Source organism: Grampus griseus, assembly GCF_964374135.1.
Source record: "Grampus griseus genome assembly, chromosome: 9".
NCBI lineage: Eukaryota > Metazoa > Chordata > Mammalia > Artiodactyla > Delphinidae > Grampus > Grampus griseus.
This window is the reverse complement of record NC_139003.1, coordinates 32,729,797-32,756,331: the sequence shown is the minus strand read 5'-3', so window position 1 is coordinate 32,756,331 and position 26,535 is coordinate 32,729,797. Positions and strand designations below refer to the sequence as shown.

The 26,535-nt window shown below is 38.6% G+C and overlaps 1 protein-coding gene across 2 annotated transcripts in view; it reads left to right on the top strand.

Moving 5' to 3' along the window:
- Positions 1-26,535, top strand: part of MET (MET proto-oncogene, receptor tyrosine kinase) — a 128,349-nt gene that overhangs the window by 79,645 nt on the left and 22,169 nt on the right. For both annotated transcript variants that reach the window (XM_082661474.1, XM_082661475.1), the window contains exons 4-14: positions 445-579; positions 1,583-1,756; positions 6,814-6,974; positions 8,944-9,046; positions 9,158-9,294; positions 9,972-10,133; positions 10,899-10,998; positions 14,498-14,716; positions 21,972-22,118; positions 24,176-24,332; positions 24,530-24,670. In XM_082661474.1, the coding sequence (XP_082517600.1) occupies positions 445-579; positions 1,583-1,756; positions 6,814-6,974; positions 8,944-9,046; positions 9,158-9,294; positions 9,972-10,133; positions 10,899-10,998; positions 14,498-14,716; positions 21,972-22,118; positions 24,176-24,332; positions 24,530-24,670 (1,636 nt within the window). The remainder of the gene's footprint in view (positions 1-444; positions 580-1,582; positions 1,757-6,813; positions 6,975-8,943; positions 9,047-9,157; positions 9,295-9,971; positions 10,134-10,898; positions 10,999-14,497; positions 14,717-21,971; positions 22,119-24,175; positions 24,333-24,529; positions 24,671-26,535) is intronic.

Sequence of the window (26,535 nt, the reverse complement as noted above, 5' to 3'; positions counted from 1 at the left end):
AGGTCTCCAGACTTCCCATTCACTACCCTTTCCATTACATCAAGGGAAGCTGCTCAGTGGGGTGAGTCAGGAGACTACATTAAAAAATAATCCAGTATCCTTGTAGCATAAAGGAGGTCTTCTGTGCTTGGCTCTTCCGGTTCCCAATACAATCATGAGGATTTGTCTGCATGTGCTGGCTGATTGACTGGAAGATCTCCTTCCCTAGAAATCATTAAAAGATAATAGGCAAAACTCTGTCTTGGGGGTGCAGATGAATTGTCTTCAAGGCAGGAGATTAGAAGATGTCATATTGATTTACAGTGAGATGAACTGTTGGGCCTATAGTTCAAACACCCATGAGCTCGTCTAATCTGGTATTACCATTATCGTCCACATTTTCCCCTGACAGTATATTTAAACTGAGCTTATTGGACTAAGGGTGCTTTCTGGTTTGTTCCTCAGGTTGTGGTTTCTCGATCAGGATCATTAACCCCACACGTGAATTTTCTCCTGGATTCCCACCCTGTGTCTCCTGAAGCAATTGTGGAGAACCCGCTAAACCAAAATGGCTATACACTCGTTGTCACTGGGAAGAAGGTAAGCCCTGTTCCCCAGGGAGGTTCCATGAATGTGGTTCCTCCTCAGTGGATATTTACAGCCAGTGTCATCTGGTCCTTTTTAACTTCTCTCTTCGTCTGAATTTGCCTCTCTTCTATCAAGTTCTTTCCTGAGTATTCCAGGGATCTTCTGAAATCAAGTTAAATTTTTACTCGGGGAAGATTGGACCTATGTTAGGTCCTCTTCATGATGTGAACTTCTCCTTTTGTCCTCTATTTCTCAATGAGAAGAACAAACACGCAGAATGAGAATTACAGCCCTAAGGGCAGAACTCTAGTGCGCGCAGATAAACCCTGAAGTGTACCTTGGAATCTGACACTGGCCAGTAATCCCTTTTCTCTGAGAGGAGGTGCATTTTGATGCCAGAATGATATGTAAACTTACTTAGAATTTCCCGGGGGTTCAAGTGTGTTTTCCAGCAGCTTAATTTATACTCTTGAGGGATAAATTGGGAGATTGGGATTGACATATACACACTACTATATATAAAATAGAAAATAAAGACCTATATAGCATGGGAACTCTACTCAATACTCTGTAATGACCTATATGGGAAAAGAATCAAACAAAGGGTGGATATATGTGTATGTATAACTGATTCACTTTGCTGTATAGCAGAAACTAACACAACATTGTAAGTCAACTATACGCCAATAAAAATTTTTTAATAAAATAATAAAAATAAAATCATCTCAGACAGAGCAAAATGTCCCAATAAATAGCACCTCTAATATTGCATGGTAATGCTTGTGTTCACTGGACAGTAATGGTAACTTTTATCACATATGCACCAACAGTGGAAGGAAGGAAGAAATTTGTTTTTTTTATTTTAATCACGTAAGCATTATTACGATTAGCACACATAGGTGCTATCCCTGTCAGACTCTGTAAAATTATATTTATATGTGTCTTCGATGTATTTAGTTTTTATTAAGCAAACAAAAAACCCTCTGGAAGCTCTTTCCATCACTTGTCTTCACAGATCACCAAGATCCCGCTGAATGGCTTGGGCTGTGAACATTTCCAGTCCTGCAGTCAGTGCCTCTCCGCCCCTTCCTTTGTGCAGTGTGGCTGGTGCCATGATAAATGTGTGCGATTGGAGGAATGCCCTGGTGGAACATGGACTCAAGAGACCTGTCTGCCTACAATCTACAAGGTAGAAGTCTCTGTCAGCTGTCATGTGTGTTTTTTGGAAATCATAAATCCCATTGGTGGAAAAATTCAAAAATTAATGTATTCATTTAACTGTGAGCCATCAGCCCAAGCACCATCTCCCTCCACGTTTTTCTTTTTCTTTTTCGCCACAACACGTGGCACGTGGGATATTAGTTCCCTGACCACGGAGCAAACCCACGCCCCCTGCATTGGAAGCACAGAGTCTTAACCACTGGACCACCAGGGAAATCCTACCCCCCAGGTTTTTCCTTTAGAGTGGTGTTTGGGCACATGCCCCTAGGCCCTGCACTTGAAGTGCTTGCTTCACACTCTCCTTGGGCAGTTGCTCTCCCTTAGTGCTATGTGAATAAAAGAGTGGTGGCTAGAGAGCAATACTGCTCTCCATTTCCTCACACTGGGAGCTGTTCCCTTCTGGCCTGCCCATTCTCTGATTCCTCACCAGCTGCTTTATCTACCAGGTGCCCATGCATGAGCCTTCATCACACACGGGGATCCACTCATGGCATAATCTAGAACCCTAACCTGGACCATGCAAGCTAGAGATCCCAGCCATGCTGGAGCAGGCAAAACAGGAGGTTTCGTTCTGTCTGACACATAGATGATGGCTGTCTCATCACTGATGAGTCTAGAGGTTACCTCTCAGGGCAAGGTGGGAAGCAAGTGGATGGTGGACAAATGGGTGACTGTGTGCCTTCTCTCAAAGTTCCTGGAAGAGAAGTAAAAGCACAGCTGATGACTACAGTAACCTCTATACTCTGTAAGCCAATTCATTATTTAATCCATTCCAAAAACATTTATTGAGTGCATACCACACAGCTGACACTCTTCTAGACAATGGGGAGATACAGTCCCAGACAAGACAGAAGTGCCTCCTGCTCTTAGAGAACTGAGCTTCTAGAAGTGGACTTCAGCCATGACGTTGTAGCCACACTCTCTAACTCTCTGTTGCCTTATTTACTTAAGCATGTGTTTGGCACTATGAAAATCTCCATGGCAATTTTTTTAAATTTTTTTCTTGATCCAGACACATTTTGCTTGAAGCTACTTCCCTGGTGAGGACCCAGTGTATATTTTCTCTGCCTGCATGTGGAACAGTTGGACTTAGTACTAAGTGGTTCCTGTGAAAGATTCAAGTTAAAGGTCTTGGTCGGTCGCTTGGTTCAAGCCCAAGTAAACAAAGTGTAGGAGTCAGAACAGGAACCACCCCCAAGAGCATGGCTGTTTTCATTTAGCTACGGTTTGGGGAAAGATTTGTACCGGGTGACTGGGTTTTAAACCAAATCATTGTATGTTAGGTGTTACACAGTTATTAATACTTAGCTTGATCAGCTCGAGAATAAACTAGGAGATATTAAGAAAACAAATTTAAATCTATACTGTATTATTTATGTACTTTTTGTGTGTTTAATATGCTTTTAAAACCACATGCAGTTTTATACGTTTTAAAACACGTAGCCGTGGCAATTTGAGACACCAGACCTCTGAATCCAGCTATTCCATGAAAGAGATATGGGGAGTGTGTGTGTGTGTGTGTGTGTGTGTGTGCAACTAAATCACAATTTCATTTCAAAAACAGCCAAGCTGATGTTTTAAATAAAGAACATGTTAAGAACTTGTACAAATGAAACATTTAATTTTGACCCATGTACCTCCTTTTATTAGTAATGAAAGCTATATTAAAATGGTTAAAAACAGTAAATATTTTAGAATTTTCTAGAACCAGAGAATCTCCCATAATATTTGAATCCCGCCCCAACCCCACACCTTCCCTAACTCCAGCACTCTAGCTGGAAATTTTTAAAAGGTTGGACTGCATCCTGCGCGATTCACTGAGGCTTGGATGCTACAGTTAGAAAAAACGTAATGCAGCTGAGTCCATAAATCCCTTTCGGTTCATAGTTGTTAGGAAGATTTCATGCTGCACTAGAGCATGACATTTAGCATTCTTACTGCAAAAAATAAGACAGATTATTCATCTTTTTCTTATCTGTCTTAAACGCTGCAGGCACAAAACCCAGCTAATGTGTAGAGTTTCACTTTCCAATAAATGTTAAGTCAACCTGCTTTTCAAGGTACATGATGTTCAGTGGCTGAAATTCTTTGCAGTTCCACATATGAAATATTTCAGGATTGCAAGCCCATTATTTTGTTTCAAACATGTTATCTGATCTTGTACTTAGAGAGCAATGAAAAATGCTTCAGAAAAGGAAGAGCACTTTCCAATATATTCTGAATTTATTAGGATAAAACTGTCATTCTTGTAGGATTAGAGTTCAGTCCCAGTGAGACAATAAAACAGTTTATTAATTGATCAGAAGACTCAGATAAGAAGCAACAGTGATATCTAATGAGGGACCTGAGATATCTTATCTCACGCCTGCAATATACTGCCACCAATATATTTGTGACATTTACTGAAGAGACAAATTTTAATTTTCCAAAGTTTTTGGTGGTAGTGGTGTTGTTTTAACTTTCTCATGTATATCCTAATGGGTTTTGAAAATATGATCATTTAAATCATTTTCACCTGTGAAAGGACAGTAGCTACTTTTGTGGCTAGCTCTACCATATCCAGACACAGCCTCTGTGGTTTTATGCCGGACACTCATTTCCTTCTCACAGAGTTTCTCTACCCTTAGGATAACTCAGAGTTTGCCAGCGCATTGTTGGTTCTGTCCAAGGGTGTGTAGTCCAAGACTGCATCCTTCCTTTTCCCCTGGAAGAGTGAACGTTACCCCATAAGCTAAGGCAGAAAAGCTCAGATGCCCCCCTCTAATATTTCAGCCAGGAGAGGAAAGCTAAGTAGAGCTGGCTTTTCAAATCCTGATGATCTAGCAGAGGTTTTATAGTATCTCTTTCTGTTGCCAGCACACCAACCAAACAACTCTCCGTGTCTTTCTGAAATCATCACCCAATCGCTTTGCCTTATATATAGAAAGTGATGATGAATGTGGAGTGACAGACTTCAATTTTTACATAGAAAGGGGGGAATCCAGACAGGGGGATCAGGCCAACATCAGCCTTGGGCTCTTTTCAGTGGGCAAGACTCCTCATTAAAAGAGGAAACAGCAGCTGTGTGACTGCCTCAGGCTGAAGAGAGTCCTGGAGGGTTAGATGTCTTTTTTTCCTCCTCCTGGATTTCTAACATAATAATAAACAGATATTTTTTTTTCTAGCAGTTCTCATTTGGCTAGACAGGGGCGAAGTAAGTTTTCATGAAAGGCACAACTGTGTAATGGATTTCATGGGTAAAATAGCTATTGTAAGGGCATTAAGCTAAGACTTTTGAAGGGGTTTGGCAACAAGGGTGTGACTTTGGTTTGTGGTCATTTACTTGGGAGGGAAGGGAATGTTTGCAAATTTGTATTTTGCTAAAAGCTCTTCTAAATTGTAAAAGAATCACTTTTACACTTTCACTAACTTGTCTTTAGCAGATACCTTTACTGGCTTTTGAGTTGCCTCTGTAGCGGTGCTGTGTTTTCCCACCATTGTACTTTACAGCACAATTTACAATATGTCCCCCCAAAAGAGCATTTCCTTTCTCAATTGTCACAAAGCTGCTGCTGAGGAGAAGCTTATTTTTAACACAGAAACTTGTTTTGTTTTAATAGTTTTAGCCTAAGAATAGTTGTTGTATAGACTTCATAAGAGCCTAATGCTATCTTATATCACAGTTGCCAAATTTTCATTAATGAATTCAAGTTTTACTTTTTTTTTTTTGGGCTGTGTTGGGTCTTCGTTGCTGTGTGCGGGCTTTCTGTAGTTGCCGCGAGCAGGGCTACTCTTTGTTGGGGTGCGCGGACTTCTCATTGCAGTGGCTTCTCTTGTTGCGGAGCACGGGCTCTAGGCGCGTGGGCTTCAGTAATTGTGGCGCATGGGCTCAGTAGTTGTGGCTCACGGGCTCTAGAGCGCAGGCTCAGCAGTTGTGCAGCACGGGCTTAGTTGCTCTGCAGCATGTGGGATCTTCCCGGACCAGGGCTCGAACCCGTGTCCCCTGCATTGGCAGGCGGATTCTTTAACCACTGCGCCACCAAGGAGGCCCAGGTTTTACTTTTAGTACACCAAAGATGAGCCTGCAATAATAAAAGGAAGCTATTACTTATTTAATACTGAGCCTGAGGAAAAAAAGTCAGTCCTAGAAATGAGATGTACGGTGATGCCAAGGGAGATAATTAGAAACATTGCTACAATACAGATCTCATGTGGGGCTCTCCAATTCTGTTTTTATGTACTTCTAATAGAAATAATATATTGAATATATTAAATATTACATCATTTAGTTTGTCAACTAACCAGCTGGTATATATCAAATAGTGACCATATTTAAAGAAAAAATAAAAGTGACAGATTAGTAATAAATGTGAATTAAGTATAAAGGAATGGGTTCACTTATTCATTTGTTGATACCTGGCCTGCAGTAGATGATTTATAGTGAGTGAATGAATGAATGGCAGATATGTATTGAATATCATATATGTGGTTGATATTACGATAGCTGATAAATGCAGCTATGAAAACACTGGGTGCAGAAAGAGGTATTTTTACTGTGTGACTTTCTCCTCTGGGTGGGGAATACCATAGCAACATGAATGTAGCACACACCCACCTGGCATACAGACCAAGGCATATATTAGGGCTTGGCTTCTAGGGCCTGTAAAGGAGTTTTGATCAGAGTTCAATCTGAAGGCCCATGAAGGGGTTATAAGCATGTAAAAGTCTAGGCCCAAAGTGTTTCTATGCCCAAGAGGGCCCTTCATCCCCACCCAGGCTGAATCTGCTCTCCTTCCCATCTCTGGATCTCCTGAAAACAGCTTGCTTCATCAGCCTGTCAGATAGTTTTAATGTTTGTTCCAGATTCTCTGAAATTTGTGACCCTTTTTCCTATAGTGAAAATTCATTTTTTTTTAGATAATGGGAGAAGGGAAGGATTTCAAACTCTTTGAGTATACATATTTTGTTTGTTTGTTTCTTTGTTTTCCACACCTGTGAAAGATAATAATATACTGGGTTTTTTTAAGTTCTATATTGTCCTCATAGGTTTTCCCAACTAGTGCCCCCCTTGAAGGAGGGACAACGCTGACCATATGTGGCTGGGACTTTGGATTCAAGAGGAATAATAAATTTGACTTGAAGAAAACCAAAGTTCTCCTTGGAAATGAGAGCTGCACTTTGACCTTAAGTGAGAGCACGATAAACATGTAAGGACATGAAATCGCTTAGCCAGGGTGTGCTTGGAAAACGGGTTTTGTCTTTGAATGAATCTTGTAAAACTCTCCCCAAATGTCTATCTCTTGAGTTAAAAAGGGTCTTGGCCCATCACTCCCCTTGAGGATTTGTTTTGTTTTTAAAACTGTTTACTCACCAGGATTACGGAAGAAGAAAGGTGACATTACTCAGGTGAAGAAAAGAAGAATCTAGCATCTGGGAGTTTTTCAAGTATTTTTGTAACAACTCTTGAGAAATTGAGTAGATTTGAAAGAATAGCACTGTTTGGGGTCGTTCCATCTTTAAAGTCTTCAAATAAAGAGAGTCTCAAACAGCTTTTTCTATAAAAATCAGAAACCACTCAATATGGACCCTCTCTTCTAAATTCACTTTCTAAACCTCAGAAATGTAATGAAGCAGCTGAATCACACTTTTGAGACTTGTTGTTTATGATAAGTTTAAATTTATATTTACCTGATATTTATTGGCACTGTAATGGAGGGAGTGTATCTCATATAACAATTCCCAAATCTTGGGAAATAGCAATGTTATCCCTATTTTACAAAGATGTTCAGAAAGGTGGAGTGTAGATTAGCAGAGGTAATCCAGAGGGTAAGAGCTGAGCAGGCCTTCAAACTCAGCTCTCATGATTCAAGACCTGTTCCTGTTCTACTGTATTCTACATGTAACTGCTATAAGATCTGAATCCCATAATGAACAGAGAACCCAGAAATTTTTAGTTATGTAGTAACAACAACCAAACATTTAAAGTTTTATAGTTGAACCTATTCTTTCAAGTGGTTATTTTATACCTAGTAGAATTCCTTTCAGGGTTATACAAAGATCTAAATCTACTCATTTTACAGAGGCCAAAACATCAAATAATGTCACACTTGTTTAGCTTAATGGCAAAACAAATTCATTCTAGAAATCCCCCTTGTAAGTTCTTGCTCATTGCATTGTAAATTAGAGCCTGTAAAAGTGAAACATAATTCATCCTCTTTTGTTTGCAGGGCAGAAATAGAGACACAGATGTAGAGAACAAATGTATGGACACCAAGCGGGGGAAAGTGGCAGGGGAGGTGGTGGTGGTGGGATGAATTGGGAGATTGGGATTGACATGTATACACTAATATGTATAAAATGGATAACTAATAAGAACCTGCTATATAAAAAAATAAATTTTTTTTAAAAAGTTATTTAATAAAACAAATTATATTTATACTTTTTAGGATTATAATAAGATTACTAATTCAAAAATAATTCTGTGGAAAGCCTATCACAATTTCATCATTTTTTAAGTAACTTAAATAAACACGTGTAACCCAGAAATGTATCTTTTTTTTTTTTTTTTTTTTTTGCGGTACGCGGGCCTCTCACTGTTGTGTCCTCTCCCGTTGCGGAGCACAGGCCCCAGACACGCAGGCTCAGCAGCCACGGCCTACGGGCCCAGCCGCTCCGCAGCATGTGGGATCTTCCCAGACCGGGGCACGAACCCGTGTCCCCTGCATCGGCAGGCGGACTCTCAACCACTGCACCACCAGGGAAGCCCGAAATGTATCTTTTGACATAATTTAAAGAAGAGATTCTGCTTAGTTGTAATCAGCCCATTGTTTCATATGCTGTTGAAGCACCATCTCTCCATCTTAAGTATGCCAAACATTATGCCTATAATTGTATATTATTATATTATAATGAACTTTTCAATTGGTGAGGTCTGCATTGATGAGGTTTAACATTTCCTGTTTTGTCTGTATGAATAATACGAGACAGTCAGTATAAAGTTTAGCATAATAGTACAGAAACAGAATTATGCAATTTTCAATTCTAATGCTTACCTGTAAACTCTGCTTGCTATTTAGAGTAGTCAGCTCACTGTTTAGAGATAATGGCCCATAATATAAAACAGCCAACCCAGAAAATGCCTTTGGATTTATAACATATAAAACTTTGTTTTTTCAGGTTGAAATGCACAGTTGGTCCTGCAATGAATGAACATTTCAATATGTCCATAGTTATTTCAAACAGTCGAGGGACCGTACATTATAGTACATTTTCCTATGTGGTAAGTCTAGGCATTAATTTTCTCATGAACTAGGATATTTAATTATTACTTAATCTACTTAGAGTTATAAAATTAACAAGTTATTTTGTTTTGTTTCTATCTCTCATTCAGGATCCTATAATAACAAGTATTTCTCCAAGTTATGGTCCTAAAACTGGTGGCACTTTACTTACATTAACTGGAAAGCACCTAAACAGTGGAAATTCTAGACACATTTCAATTGGTGGAAAAACATGTACTTTAAAAAGGTGTTGTAGTTTATTTTTTGTTGCATCAGTCAAGACGGATTAATATGTATACCTAACAAATCAAGAAAAGATTGTTCTTCTTTTGTGACGAAAAATCAAGATGTTTATTATTTACTCTCCATCTTACAAAACTTTCTCCTTCCCAAATCCATCTACTCCTTTTTGCTGATTTTTCTACCCTTCCCTTATGGTTTATTAATTCCACTTTTAAGTTTTGTCTTCCCATCCACCTTCTTTATTGTTATGCTTAGTATCCCACCTATGCTATAAGCTGTGAGATTCTGGTAATTGACAATAAATTAAGATAAACATTTCCATCAAGATTTACAGTTAGGTCAGATCACTTTGGGGAGGTGAGAAGCATGAGGGAGATTGGATTAGGAAGTTATGTTTCTGCTTCTTAGATTTGGGAGAGCTCAGTTTAATCAAGTGCCAAAAGGATACTTTAAAATTGCTTAAAATCCCAAATATTTCTAAGTCAAAGATGACCTAAGTTTGGAATCCAGTCAATTGTAAATTGACTACAATTTCTAGATTAGAAAGAGTTTTTTTCTAGACCACATCAGAAAATTCCCACTTAGGAGCCACTGACTGATACCCTTTTGATTTATGTATATAATTCTAATATATGTGTGTCTCTAATAGCAAAGGTCCATTTTCTTAATTTTTTTGTTCAGTGTTTCAGATAGTATTCTCGAATGTTATACCCCAGCCCAAAGCACTCCAACTGAGTTTCCTATTAAATTGAAAATTGACTTAGCCAACCGAGAGATGAACAGCTTCATTTACCGGGAAGACCCCATTGTCTATGAAATACATCCCACCAAATCTTTTGTTAGGTAAGTAAAAGCTTCTGATGGGTATAAGAAAATAATGAACATGAGTATGACTGGCTGTCAAATAGTCAAAAGGAAGATAGTTTTATCTCTGGATTTGATACTGTTGCATTTTTTTTGAAGGCTACCTTTCCAATTCGGGAGTGAAAACTACATTCAGGCTCTGAGTACAATTTGACCTTATCAGTGCTAGTTCATGCCATTTTATCCTATTCTAAATAAATTTCATTAAAACAGTTTAGCTGGACATCATAGTTTTGATATTTATACACTTATATTATGTACATTTTAATTCTATACTAACCTTAGTGCCTAAAAGTGGAATCACCTTTTTCTCTTCATTCTTCAGTGTATTTTTGCCCTGCCTACTTTACACACAGCTTTTCCCTATACCAGACTCCCTCTGAATCAATATCTCATTGGACCCAATTCAGTCTGCCTTGTTTCTGTTAATTCTATCAGTCTAGCAACAACAGTTAAGTTCATTTTTCCTTTGTATTTTTTTCAGACAGGAAAAAATATTTCTTTTGCATATTTTGTGAATAAAAAGACAAATACATTTCTTCAGCTTATGAAATATGAACTTTTAAAACATTTTCAAGTTAAATAAGTTATTGCCAAAGAAAAACTACCACTGAACTTTCATTTGACTTTGGCTGTGGCTATAACTTGCAGTCAGTACGTGTGATTTAATTTAATTTCTCTCTTAAAATACTTGATAGAGAAAGAACCTCTCAATATTGCTATTTTCCTATTTTATTTTGCCAGTGGTGGGAGCACAATAACAGGTGTTGGAAAAAACCTGAATTCAGTTAGTATCCTGAGGATGGTAATAAATGTGCACGAAGCAGGAAGGAACTTTACAGTGGTAAGTCCTCTGAGTGATAGTTGTGCTTAGAGCTCAGCATCTCTGCTTCTGCCACCAGCTTTCAGGGTAGCAGAGACATTTCAGTTTTGCCTTTAATGTTTGCTAGTTATCTTCCTTGCAGCATGGGTCAAATAGTATTTTTTGTACAACAACTAAAATCTAGTCTCAGGCTAACATTATAAAACACACACACACACACACACACACACATAATATTTAGACACAAATAATGATTATCAACTTGAGGCAGTGTTTTTTAAAGACAGTCAGTACAAGGGCAAACCACGTCATTCCCTGTCTTAGTCAGTTCAGGCTGCTATAACAAAAATACCATAGACTGGGTGGCTTACACAACAAACATTTATTTCTCACAGTTCTGAAGGCTGGTAAGTCCAAGACCAGGGTGCCAGCAGATCTGGCTGTCTGGGGAGGGCCTGCTTCCTGGTTTGCAGATGATTATCTTCTCATTGTATCCCCACATGGAGGTGAAAGAAAGAGGCAGCAAGATCTCTTGTGTCTCTTCTTATGAGGGCACTAACTCCATCATGAGAACTTCACTCTCATGACCTACTTACCTCCCAAAGGCCCCATCTCCAAATACAGTCACACTGGGGATTAGGCTTCCAACATATGAATTTGGGGAGGATGCAATCATTCAGGCCATTGCATTTCCCTATCCCCCCTTTTTTAATATCCCATAGAACATCAACCCTTTTGCTCTAATAAAACCCTTGGGTAAAGCCTCTAATCTTGCCACAGCATCCTTGTCTTCCTAAGTGGTACAGTGTTTTCTTACACATCCCTGTTTCTTACCATTCCTCTTGTGCCTTGGTTAGCATGTTATCAAATAATGAGAAAGACCGTTAGAATATTTATGTCCTAGATTGTGTATGTTGTTTGGTATTTCTCCACCTTTTTTCTTTTATTTGCAAGGTCAATCAGAATTTAACTGAATTCCTCCTTAAAAGTGATTGACCTATTTTGTGCTCTAACAATTTTGGGACATCACATTAAAATGGTAGTTTTACTTCAGACCTTAGGAAGGTTGGAGTTATTTACAAAGATTTCATATTTTTTTTTGTTTTTCTTTGATATAAAATATCCATAATCTAGTTGGACTTGTACACGCAACTTAGAATGAAAGTTCTAAGTGCCCCCTCTCAAGCAGGGGCTTAACTGGGGAGGCAATAGATTGAATTACAGCACTTCCTTTTAGATTCCTATCCAATATTTTGTGAAGGCTAAGACCACAGTGTGCTTTAATTACAAAAACCAATTTGGGGCTAAAAATGTCAAGCCAAATCACCAAACAATAAGGTCATCTCAAATGAGATTTTTCTTGACCTTCTCAATCAGCCACATTGCATCACCTCTAAAGAGTATTATTAGATTTTTATAATATTTCTGAGAGATTGTACTCCAGGGAGTCACCGTATGAAGTAGAGAGCTTTGAAACCAATCCCTGCACATGGCCACAAACAAAGTTAGAATACCGCCGCTATTAATTTAAAGGACATCGGTTCTCCACAGCCAGGCATAGCAATTTTTCATTAACCTATAAAAATAACAGTAACCCTCTTTGGTGTTGGCATGTGACTTTTTAAAGTAGAAATCTGAGAACTTATTAGTTTATCTAATTCACACCGAGCCTGCGTTCCTGAAATAATGGCTAAGTTTTCTTCCTTCTTCCTCACCAGCATTATGATGACATATGGCATCATTCATTCATTTGTAATCAAATAGTTATTAAAACCTCCTAGATGTGCCAAGGAAGATTCAAACAATGGTAGAAGATTTAAATCTTATCTGTTTACATATCTGGAAATGTAAACTTCTCTTACTTTAGCCACAAACATATTAGTACAATAGAACAATGCATTCAAATTGGACAGGAATGAAAAATTCAGTGGGTCTGTTTGACTATTGTTTGTGAAAAACCTCTTAAAGAGACGTGTGTTCCTTCCATGTTCCCTGCTTCTTATAGAATTTGAAGCTGACCATGATGAATTGAACCCATTCATTATTTAACAGAGAAAAACTCTTAGTCAGGTTTGACTTAGATATACCAATCCAGCCACAATAATTTTTAAGCCTAACGAACTCAAATATTTTAAAATAAAAATACTAATCACCTTCTCAACAAAATGCATATTAATTTGTTAATATGCATTATGTCCCAGAAGCCAGCAGTTTATTGTATAGTTTTCAAATTTCTTGTTACGTAGAGAATTACCGTAATAGCAGTAAAATTGTTCATTTCCTTTCTTTCAAGATGATAGAATAGCTTTTAGCATTATAATATGGATTTGATACAAAACTAAGTAATATTTTATTCATATTATATCTATTTATCAGTTTTCTTTATCTGCTTATAGCACACATTTTTTAATGTAGGATAATTTTTTTAATTATTTTTAAAAGAAAATATCAAATATCCAATTTTGTTTGTGCTTTTTATGTATATCCTGAGTCCTTTTTCTATTGTGGGCATAGGTAATTGTTTTATCTCCAACTCTACTTGTCAAAGAAAAGGAAATATGAGGGATGTTGTTGCTTGTTTGTCTTTTCCTTGGGGGAAAAAATGCAAACATTTAACCTTAAATGTGCCACTTTGTGTTGGTGGTTTAGTCTAAGCACAATCAAGAGGAAACCACATTTTCCAAACTTCTATAAATCAGAATTACAAAGAGGAAGATTTGAAATGAGAGATGAAAGGGCATGAAATAATAATAACAGAGCCTTTGTAAAATAGCATAGGAAAAGATTTATCAGTAGAGAATACAAAGTGAGCCAGAAGCCATCCAGTGTGGGAGTTATGTGAATTTTAGGGTCAGTGGCCTAGGATTTATGTTCCCTGCTTTGCCACTCAGAGCTGTGTGACCTGGTCTGATGACATCAGCTTGCAAAGCTCAGTTTCTTCATCTGTAATTATGTGTGTAATCGTAGCACCTACCTCATAGGATTATTGTGAGAATCAAATGAGACCAACCTTGTACTAAAGTGTTTTGCACAGGACCTGGCACTCAGTAATTGATAGCTTAAAACACACTAATAAGGTGACCTGTATACACTACCAAATGTAAAATAGATAGCTCGTGGGAAGCTGCTGCATACCACAGAGAGATCAGCTCGATGCTTTGTGATCACCTAGAGGGATGGGATAGGGAGGGTAGGAGGGAGGCTCAAAAGGGAGGGGATATGGGGATATATGTATACATATAGCTGATTCACTTTGTTATAAAGCAGAAACTAACTCACCATTGTAGAGCAATTATACTCCAATAAAGATGTTAAAAAAAAAAAAAAAGACCGTGTTGTTTAGAGAATCACATCTGTCATGTTTCCAGAAATGTGTTCTTCAACATTAGGAAGTTAAATGTAGATTTTTTTCAAAATTGTACATTTTCAATTGATTGTCTGAAACAGTGAAATGTGAAAGTTGCTATTGATGTTGTCAAGCTATGTTCTGTTTACAGTGGATAATTGTGTTTTACTATAGGCATGTCAGCATCGCTCTAATTCGGAGATAATCTGCTGTACAACTCCTTCACTACAACAGCTGAACCTACAACTCCCCCTGAAAACCAAAGCCTTTTTCATGTTAGATGGGATCCATTCCAAATACTTTGATCTCATTTATGTACATAATCCTGTGTTTAAGCCTTTTGAAAAGCCAGTGATGATCTCAATAGGCAGTAAAAATGTACTGGAAATTAAGGTAAGAAATGCTTAAAATCATCTCTCAAATCATCAACTTGCACCTAATTGACTTCATAGCTATGTGAATAAAATTGTACTTGGTCATTATCTTCTGCTACATCGGCAAATATCTAAGCTCTGAGAAACAAATCTTTTTGACATAAGACTAAAAGGTATGTATAATCACGAACTGCTTTTTAATGAAGCATTTAAAAACTCTTTCTTGTGTATATATTAAAAAGTAGTAAATGTGAGACACAAATCCATTAAAGTTGCCTATGATGTATTATTCTGCCAACGTTATATGTTTCCCTGGACACCTAAATGTGCTCATTATAAGATAAAAGGTAAGAGTCATGAAAGTAAACGCATCAATTGTAGTTCTGTACTTCCTTCTAATTTGGAATTTTGTATCTGGGTGTGGTTATCTCTAAGCTGATTTATAAATGGAGCTGGATTTCCTCTACCTCAGAAATATATTAGCTTCTAAATATAATTTGATTGGACAATAGCAAATCATGTTTTCTAACCCAGCCTGTTGCAAACAAAGAATACTAAAACCCAGAGAGGTTAAGTGGTTTGACAAGTGATCAAATCGTGGCAAAACGAAGACTAGAATACAACTCTTTTATGTTGCTTCAGTCACTTTTACTTCAAATAGTAATAAAAGAGGCAAAATGATCAAAACTTTAATTATCTGTAGCCCCAGTCTCTAGAAACAACAAAATATTTATGCTTCAACATGATGTTTTAGGCATGCAGGATTTTCCCCCTGAAAGATAGCCTGAATGCAAATATGAACAAACACAAAGTAATACGATAGTCCTTGTTTAGATGTAATATAAATTCCCAAAGACCATCTCCATCTAAGTAAGAATATGTTTCTACTAAAATTTTTCTGCTTTTTCAACAAGATTTTATCTACAGCCAAACCCATGCACACGTTCGTACTCATACAAGTTTACTAACCTTGCAACTGTGTTTTGTACAATAATTAAGCAAGCCCAGCGTGAAATTAAATGGAAGCCTGCTTCAACGAACAGCATGTTTACCATAGCAGAGTTCTTTCATCTGCTTCTTTAATTAGTTTTAGAAAGGGAGAAAGAGCTTTTATCACTTCTTTTTTTTTCCAATAAAATTAATCTAGTGTGACCTTTTGCTTTCAACAATTACTGTGTTTGCCATTTGAAAGATTCCATTTGATTTTTCTTGATGAAAACAAAGGTTTATTTGCAAATATTTTTACACCCAGATAAACTCTATTTTTCTGTTCCTGTATCTATGATGGAAGGATTAGAGAAGAATGGTTCTTTATCTACCCTTTCAAGCAGTCTTATATGGAGGAGAAAACTCCTTTTTCTGTAAATTACATACCCATTATTCAATGTCCTACAAAATTGTTGGACCAAGAAAAGTATGATTTGACATAATCCTCAGCCTTTCAATGCTGTTCCCAACCTGGCCCAAGAGGCCTCTGGAAACAGACACAAGAGACTTTCTTTTCTTGCCTATATACAGAATGATTCTTTTCTCTAACAAGGGTCTAGCACCTGTCATGTCACAGAGTGGCAATCTGGGGAAAAAAGGAACAGTTTTGGGGGACTATTTTGGTGTCATGATTCAGTCTTCTCCCATATTCCATTTTACATATGTGTAAGAGGAAATCTAGTATAAGAGAATCTTTGTGTGATAGCAATTTAACCCTTTATCAGTTTCTAAAGTTGATCACATTAAAACCTCTGCCTCTCTGAGGGCAGAAACAAAGAAACATAAAGCAAGAGAAAAGAAAAGAAAAAGCCTCTTCTGGACAAGCAGTGAACTGTTTTTTATCAAAAGAAAGGGTGTCATTTTATTTCATGTTGTGCTTGTTCAATTACCATTCAAAACATGAATGTGAAGTATGTTTGCATTCCGTCAGTGAAAACACTATGGAGAGAATTGTGTTTAGAGTGAGATTTGCTTCTTGTTGCCAGGAAGAGTTCGTGCTCCTCAAGCAGCCATGCATACAAGAATTCCTTGGCTAAAAAGAGACTGCGATAGTTTCCAGCCCTAGTTGTGAGAATTGGCTTAGTCAATAGTTGGTGTAATGATTACACCATGGCCAAGAGGGTCAGCCAAGTTTGGATCAAGAGAACATAATAGAGATCGGGGATCAGTCATTCCTCAGGACGAATCAGAAACCCCATTAATGTGGGAGGTAGTTTATATCCAAGGCTTAGGCACCAGCTGTGGACAGTGGCCATCAGAAGTAGACATCTCGGGACTTCCCTGGTGGCGCAGTGGTTAAGAACCTGCCTGCCAATGCAGAGGACACGGGTTCGAGCCCTGGTCCGGGAAGATCCCACATTCCACAGAGCAATTAAGCCTGTGCACCACAACTACTGAGGCTGCGCTCTAGAGCCTGCGAGTCACAACTACTGAAGCCCCTGCGCCTAGAGCCCGCGAGCCACAACTACTGAAGCCCCTGCGCCTAGAGCCCATGCTCCACAACAAGAGAAGCCACCGCAATGAGAAGCCCACGCACCCCACAAAGAGTAGCCCCCCTCACCGCAACTAGAGAAAAGCCTGTGCACAGCAACGAAGACCCAATGCCACCAAAAGTAAAAAATAAACAAATCTATGGAAAAAAAAAGAAGTAGACATCTCTTTAGGAGTACACATTAAGGTACGGTGTTCATGTCAACAACAGCTCACATTTGTGTGGAATTTTAGTTAACAGTACTTTGACATATATTGTTTCATTTGAGACTCATGTGGACTTGAGAGGTTGGGAGGTCAGTGATAATCATCCCCATTTGTAGATAAGTAAACAGATGTTTAGAAAGATTAGGTAATTTGTTTTGAGTCATCTAGGGAGCAAACAGCATAACTAGGGCTCACACTCAAATTTCTTGATTCCAAATTTGGTCTTCTTTCCACTACATTACAAAGGCTTTCATATTAACTTTCATTTCATGAATACCAAAATACCTTTCATAATAGAGAAATTTTCTATCATACGGTATATGGATAGCTGTACAATCCTTTAAGTGAAATAGCTCTAAACTCTAAAAATATCTAAAAGTCAATTCTGTTGAAAGAAGCCCTGAATTTTTTCCTGATTATCTTATATGACTCTTTGTTCATGATCATATTTTATGGAAACTAGAGAAGCACAGTATTTAACGCTGGAACTAGGACTGCCTGACACTGCCCTGGGGCTTCATCTTATTCTGGAGCATATAGATATACATGGTAATAGAGATGCTTCAGAAGTCCAGTTTGGAGAAGTTGGCTAAAACAGGAAAAGCAGCAGGAAGATCGTCTAAGTCAGGGAACAGGGGCTCAGGCTACGATACTAGGAGCATAAGATCAAAGGTTGAGAGCTCAGCTAGAGGCCTGTGTCAGTTTCTGGGCATCAGAAGGATCTAGAAGGGAGAGTAGTTCTGAGCTAACTCAGTCTACCTGCTGCCCAGAGCCAGCTAGAGTTTTGTCTTCCTCCCACTTCTGACTAAGATACCTGCAATTGTAGGCCCAAACCCATTCACAACCACCGTGAGGCCAGTTCTGTCTCCAGACAGGGTAGAAACGAAGGGCTGTTTTCTTAGAGGTCATTTGGTCCAGTGTCAAGACCTATTCTTATTGATGGTGCTCATAAACTAGTACAGTTGACCCTTGAACAACACAGGTTTGAACTGTGCAGGTCCACTATACGCAGATTTTTTTCAATAACTACATACTATAGTCCTATGTGATCCATGGTTGGTTGAATCTGTGGTTACAGAACCTCAGATACAGAGGGCTGACTGTGAAGTTATACGTGGAATTTCAACTACACGGGGGTCAGTGCCCCTAACCCCCCACGTTTTTCAGGGGTCAACTGTAGTTCCCTGTGCTACACACTTTAATATGCATTCTGTGGGGGAAAAAAACCCATATTCCAGGGCACATAGACAGCACCTGTGGTTTCCCAGTGCCCCAAGTAGCCAATGAAGAAACCAATTTAATTTTGGTTCATCCAGCTTTCCTCAAAAGACCTGGGAACTTTTTTCCCCAAATGCCTGTTAATGTCCTGTGGAGTTAGTTTTAAAGCTTTCTGTGATGGTTCTTTGGCCTAGTTCCCAAGCTGAGGGGGCTCATATCCTCTGGATAAAGTGGAAATGTCCCTCCACCACCACCCCACCTCACTGACTTTCTATTGCCAGCCTCCCTGGACCGTGGCCTGGCTGAGTCCTGCTACCATCCCCTCCATGGCCTTAACTGACTTTCCCAGACTCAACATTGTGGCCCCCTGGAGTCATGAAAACTTGCAAGACCCTGCCTGTTATAATGCTATTTTTCAAATCCTACCCACTTCCACTCCTATCTGCTCTGCTCTGTACCCAGCTCAGACATGGGTTCCCAGGCCTGAGTCCTAGATAGAAACATGTCATACCTGGCCAGAGTTCAGAGGAAATGGACAAGGGACATCCTGATATGACAGAGGAGTAACAGTTTTTCACTTTAGAAATATATTCATTTAAACATTACAGTGAGGGGAAGAAACTCTTACTCATCTTTATATTATAGAGTTTTGTCTAACACACAGTAGTAGATGATAAGTAGATTTGTATTAAATGGAATTGATTTGCTTCACGACCAAGTCCCTTATTGAACCTTAGTTCTCAATGTGTAAAGCAGGAATGACCATAATACCTACCTCAAGGAAGTATCTTTGCAGGATAAAATGAGATAATTATAACTCTAAATTGCTCTATGGGCATAGGGGATTAAAGACCAGAAAGCTCCTTTTATTTTGCTTTATTTAAAAACCTATGTATTACTGTTTTAATGACTGAAGAACTAATCCAATTTTGTAAATATGTTCTACTATTTAATAATAGCTAATATTAATAATAAAAAGTAAATAATAAAATTTCTAAACATAAACATTTTTTTCCACAGCTCGATAAAGCTATGTTTATTTTAAATGACAAAAACCAGCCTATACCTTTTTTTTTTTTCCTGATTTGGTCCCATCTGTTATATAGTAGTGGGCTTCCAGTATCAGTTTTTTGATATCTTGGATTGTAAATTTTGTAAATAATCACTATTCAGGGCTTCCCTGGTGGTGCAGTGGTTAAGAATCCGCCTGCCAAGGCAGGGGACACGGGTTCGAGCCCTGGACCGGGAAGATCCCACATGCCGCGGAGCAACAAAGCCTGTGCGCCACAACTACCGAAGCCTGCGTGCCTAGAGCCCGTGCTCCACAACAAGAGGAGCCACCGCAATGAGAAGCACGTGCACTGCAACTAAGAGTATCCCCCGCTCGTTGCAACTAGAGAAAGCCCTCGCGCAGCAACAAAGACCCGACGCAGCCAAAAATAAATAAATAAGATAAATTTTAAAAAAATAAAATAATCACTATACATATAAAGCTGATATTAATTTCTTATGTAAGTCACTAATTATTATGCCTTTCTTAGTAGGCACAAATGAAAAGGGGTTTCGTTGTTCAGCTTTGTGACCTGTTTTTGTTTTAGATAAGCTTTTATGCAACATCCTAGGGAGCCCTGAGCCTAAAAGAAGGAGTATTGGAAATGTAAACGCAGTATGTTCATCCCTTCCCCCAGCCTTCATCATTATCTAAGCAAGCAAGATACATTTTAGTCATTCCCTCATAAATCAAGCCCTCCAGCTCTTTAATCTCTTTCCTTTGTCATTCCCTGAATTTCCTCCAGTATGTGAGCCAATGCCTTAGCCCTCCTCAGTCCTAACCAACAAGTTGTCATTTGAAGCCCCAAGGTGACTTATTAGATTTATGTGCTTCTACGTTGACTTGCCCTGTGGGGCTGACCTGGTTCAATGGAGTACACATACTGCCTCTAGAAATATCGTAAGGATAGACTTTGTCTATATCCATTTTTTTTTAACTCCAAATTCATGTTAGAAAGAAGTATTTTCTTCCAGCTTCTTTTCCGAGAATAATATTTGACCTAGCAATGTATCGAGATCCATATGAGACAATGTATGTAAAACTAGTTTGCCAAGTGTTAAAGGTCATGTAAAACAAAGTGGGAAACAAAGGAGCAGTACTGTATTTGTTACTGGCTGCTCTTTGTCCCTAAGAAAAATGCTAATAAGTTTTGATATCTCTCTCCCCTCAAAATAATGACTTTTTAATAAATAACCATACTTGGACTTCCCTGGTGGTGCAGTGGCTAAGAATCTGCCTGCCAATGCAGGGGACGCAGGTTCAAGCCCTGGTTCGGGAAGATCCCACATGCCGTGGAGCAACTAAGCCCGTGCGCCACAAGTACGGAGCCTGCGCTCTAGAACCCGCGAGCCACAACTACTGAAAACCGTTCACCTAGAGCCCGTGCTCTGCAACAAGAGAAGCCACCGCAGTGAGAAGCCCGCCCACCGCAACAAAGAAGAGCCCCCCTCGCCGCAACTAGAGAAAGCCCACGTGCAGCAACGAAGACCCAATGCCAAAAAATAAATAATAAAAATAAAATAAATAGGGCTTCCCTGGTGGCGCAGTGGTTGAGAGTCTGCCTGCCGATGCAGGGGACACGGGTTCGTGCCCCGGTCCGGGAAGATCCCACATGCCGCGGAGTGGCTGGACCTGTGAGCCATGGCCTCGGAGCCTGCGTGTCCGGAGCCTGTGCTCCGCAACGGGAGAGGCCACGACAGTGAGAGGCCCGCGTACCACAAAAAAAAAAAATAAATAAATAAATAAATAAATAAATAAATAAATTTTTAAAATAATAAATAAATAGCCATACTCATTAAGTCTTCATATGAGAAATTGTGCCACTTCTTTACCAAGGCTAATTATTGGTTTCTTCAACAAAACAGTGATATTTTAAATACCTAATGGTGACTTCAATTAACTAAATATGTCAAATTGAACAATGTTTTTAACGCCTTCATGTAACTATATAATTGTTCAAAATAATGTAATCATGGGCTTCCCTGGTGGCGCAGTGGTTGAGCGTCCGCCTGCCGATGCAGGAGACGCGGGTTCGTGCCCCGGTCTGGGAAGATGCCGCATTCCGCGGAGCGGCTGGGCCCGTGAGCCATGGCCGCTGAGCCTGCGAGTTCGGAGCCTGTGCTCCGCAACAGTAGAGGCCACAACAGTGAGAGGCCCGCGTACCTCAAAAAAAAAAAAAAAAAAATGAGTGTCAGAAAATCATGTGCCTTGGTAAACAACATGGCCTGTGTTTGCAGTATATTTATATTCCTTCACAATTGTTTGCATTCCTGCAAAACTGTGAAGTGTTAACAAGCTCCTTTTTCTTTTTCTCTTCCAGGGAAACGATATTGACCCTGAAGCAGTTAAAGGTGAAGTGTTAAAAGTTGGAAATAAGAGCTGTGAGAATATACAGTCACTTTCTGAAGCCGTTTTATGTACGGTCCCCAATGACCTGCTGAAATTGAACAGCGAACTAAATATAGAGGTGGGATTCCTGCTTTCCTCTCATGATGTAAATAAAGATGCCAGCATAATTATGTCACTTGCAGGCTTGACATAAATCATTAAAGCTCATTTGTCTGTTGGCTTTAGCTCATCATCTCAGCCTTGCTTCTTAGTTGTTATTTTAGAAATAGTGAGGTTTTTGTTGCACTGTCTCCTTCCCAAGCTTCAAAGGGTAGACCTCAAAAGTCCTTACTGGACACGCTGCTCTCCATCATGCCACATTCTTGCCGAAATTTTCTGTAATTCTCAGGAGGGATAAGGACACATTCAATAGGGCCCTTTCCCCACCTCTCACCACTCCAAGAGGCCAGAGCCAACAAACTACTGCCCGCTATGGTGATCTCAAATGCAGAGACCCATAAGTAAAAGAATATGTATGCACTGGATGAAGTAAAATAAGAATTAAACTATTTTATAGTAACTTCTTTCATGTAAACAGCTAAATCATATAACTGGAAACCGGAGTGAGTGATTTTTTTTTCATTCGTTTTTTTTTTAACAGCTTTATTGAGATTAATTCACATACCATACAGTTTATACATTTAAAGTATACAGTTCAATGGTTTTAGGTATATAACATTATTTTTTAAATTATGGTAAAATACATATAAAATTTGCCATTTCAATCATTTTTTAGTGTACAACTCAGTGGCATTAATTACATTCACAGTGTTGTGCAACCATCACCACTGTCGAATTCCAAAACTTTTTCATCACCCTAAACAGAACCTCTGGAACCATTCAATAGTACTGTCACAATCCCTCCTCTTCCCCAGCCCCTGGTAACCTCTAATCTACTTTCTGTCTTTATGAATTTGCCTACTCTAGACATTTCGTATAAGTGAAATCATATAATATTTGTCCTTTTGTGTCTGGCTTATTCTACTTAGCAAGTTTTCAAGGTTGATCCATGTTGTAGCACGTGTCAGATCTTCATTCCTTTTTAAGGCTGAATAATATTCCACTGTATAGATACACCACATAAGGCTGAATAATATTCCACTGTATAGATATACCACATTTTGTTTATCCAAGAATGTGTGATTTTTAAAGGGTTCCTGAAGTTTTCCAAAAAGTTATGAAATGGGAATGTATGAAAAAATTTAAAAATCACAGAAGGCTGGGGCTTCTCTGGTGGCGCAGTGGTTGAGAATCTGCCTGCCAATGCAGGGGACACGGGTTCGAGCCCTGGTCCGGGAAGATCCCACATGCCGCGGAGCAACTGGCCCCGTGAGCCACAACTACTGAGCCTGCGCGTCTGGAGCCTGTACTCAGCAACAAGAGAGGCCGCAACAGTGAGAGGCCCGCACACCGCGATGAAGAGTAGCCCCTGCTGGCCGCAACAAGAGAAAGCCCTCACACAGAAATGAAGACCTAACACAGCCAAAAAAAACTAAAATTAATTAATTAATTAATTTAAAAAAAAAAAAAAAGAAGGCTGAATCATGAGATCAGAGTTTGGAATTAAAAGGACCAGAAATCCTAAAAATCATACCATGTTAGAGCTGGAAGGAACGTCAAAGACTTCTATGTATCAAAACTGAAATAAAAATATTCTGAGACTTTATTATCCCATCATAATAATAATATGATTACTACTTATGGGGAGTCTCCTGTGTCCTCTACCCTACCCTCCAGGACAGAATTAATGTCCTGTTGTCTCTTTTTCTTACTATATGTTCATACTTCTACAGTACATACCATAGCGTACTATAATCATTTATTTTTGTGTTTGTCTCCCTTTCATACTTCAGTTCCTCAAGGTCAGAGACTGATTTTTATCTTTTTACCCCCTAATACCTAGTTATAAGTACAAGCAGCTATGCATAATGTAAGTACTTAAGTGATTAGTAGCCCCTAATTATTTGAACACTGAAACAGAATTGAGGAATGTCTTAATACTCTGAAGGCAGTTATGCTACTTCTAGAACGGTAATAACCAGGTAGTATTTTGAGCCCAGGGAGACTGTGATTCAACTGTGTAGTGTATTTTGTATCTATCATGACTAAATTCTGACTTTTATTTGTCATTTTTAGTGGAAGCAAGCAATTTCTTCAACCGTCCTTGGAAAAGTGATAGTTCAACCAGATCAGAATTTCACAGGACTGATTGTTGGTGTTGTCTCAATATCAATAATACTCTTATTATTACTTGGGCTTTTCCTGTGGCTGAAAAAGAGAAAGCAAATTAAAGGTACATTTTTTGGTTATTGTTTGTTTTAAAGGAGTTGCCTTAAGAATACAGTCGTTACAGTTTAAAATTGTCATAGATTCATGTGTGCGGTCTTATGCAATCCATAAAACCCATGAGTTCTGGTCACTGGGTCAAAGACTACTGGGATCCATGATAGCCAAGTCTTTAACGAGCTCTTTCTCTCTTTCTGTTTTAAGATCTGGGCAGTGAATTAGTTCGCTATGATGCAAGAGTACACACTCCTCATTTGGATAGGCTTGTAAGTGCCCGAAGTGTAAGCCCAACTACAGAAATGGTTTCAAATGAATCTGTAGACTACCGAGCTACTTTTCCAGAAGGTATACTTCAGTTTATTGTTCTGAGAAATACCTATACATATACCTCAGTGGGTTGTGTGGCATTGTTGTTTATTTTTGGTTTTGCCTTTATATTTTTATAAAAATATAAAAGAAGTATTCACCTCTTCTTTGGCCAAAGAAGTATTTAATTTGACACAGAGTTACACGGCTCTTATTTTAAAATGAACTCATTTACATGTTGTATGAGATTTTTAGAGTCTTTAAGCTCTGTTTTCACAAAAAGGTTCATTTTAAAATCATTTGAGCAAAGATAAGGTGTTTATCATCTGAGTGCAATGCTAAAAAATTGTGAAGCTCTCTTTAACAACCCAGGAAGAGTTAAGATAGGAAACATATATTTATTGAAATAGAAGTTGGTACAGCTACATTTTTTTACCCGTTGATCCTCAAACATTTAAATTATACTTTTAGCCCTCCTTTGAAGGATTCTCAATGAACTGTTAGTACTCAGCTTTTTACCCACAGCATCCCAGGACTTGAATATATTTTGAGTCTTATCCAATAAAAACCTTCAATTATACTATTTAAAAGGGAGGGTTAACATCATCTGTTTTGCAAAACATTAGACCTAATAATTGTCAGATTAGCCAGAGCATTTCACATTGTTTTATTTAAAATCTCCTGGTAAAAGCAAAATGTCTGTATTGTATCTGCTCCATTATCTTTAGAAGTTACAGGACGTGAGTCAAGTACAAGCATTTTCCTGGTTGAATATTTACCAGTGGATAAATAAAATGAGTCACAGACAGTTGAGGATACTGCAAAACTTAGAAGTTGCTCATCAAAACAAGTACAAGAGCAATGAGTCACTTACCATTTTAACTTTTTCAGCACTTACTGCCTCTTACTTTTTCAAGTTTATGTTAGTTCTATAGAGATGTTCTATAGACACTGTTAATATTGTCTTTTCCCCCATGACTCCCTTTACCTTTAAGAATCCAAGCCCTTAACAACATGGACAAATCAAATCCAGTTTATAGTTTTGAAATTTAGATCTGTTTATTATTTTATATTCACATTTAATGGCTCTAATTTGAGATCTTTAAAATTCACAAGTAATTTTTTTAAAGAAGCACATTTAATCTTCCTTCAACCTCATTACTCACCAGACCTCTGTCATCATTGCTAAGAAACTTGAGTTTCATCCTCTTTCCTACATTGAACCTACTCCTTGGAGATATGGAAAAATAAAATAGGCAAAAGAAAGTTATCCAGATAGAATAATGAGGAAATGCACAGCCAGCACCTAATAAAGAGGCACCTACAGAGCTTCTCTCTGTGTGTGCGGTGGGGACAGCATCCTTATCAGTCTTTCATGCAGACCTAGAATTCTCTGTGTGTCAGACCAGAATCACACACTGATGGTTTAAATTGGTTTGTGTGCATGTTTGAACTTAGCCCAAGGGTCAGTACAATTTCTATGCCAGAGGATTTTTTCCTGTGCCTCGTCAAGGATTTCCCTTAATCTCTGCACCTCTGAAAATTTAGAACCCTGACCTCTAGGTGCAAAGGTTTGAGAAGTGAAGACAAAGGAACTGAGTTTAGAGAGGTTCATCCGCATTTCCATCCCCTAGGAAAGGTTTGGAAACCCTGACTCTGGAATTAAAGGAACAGACACCCAGCTAGGCGCCTTCCTTCCCTTACCCATCCAACATCTCAAGCACTCCCCTGATGTTCTACATCCTTCTTTTAAGGTTGCATCTGTCTCATTTCCAGCTAGTGATTACTATAACTACAGGTGGTCCCAAAGCTTTTCTGGAACCACTGTTGAAATTTACTGCTCTGGCCAAATTGATGTATTAACCAAACTTCCAATGTGGCAGATACTAAACATGTTTAAGTGG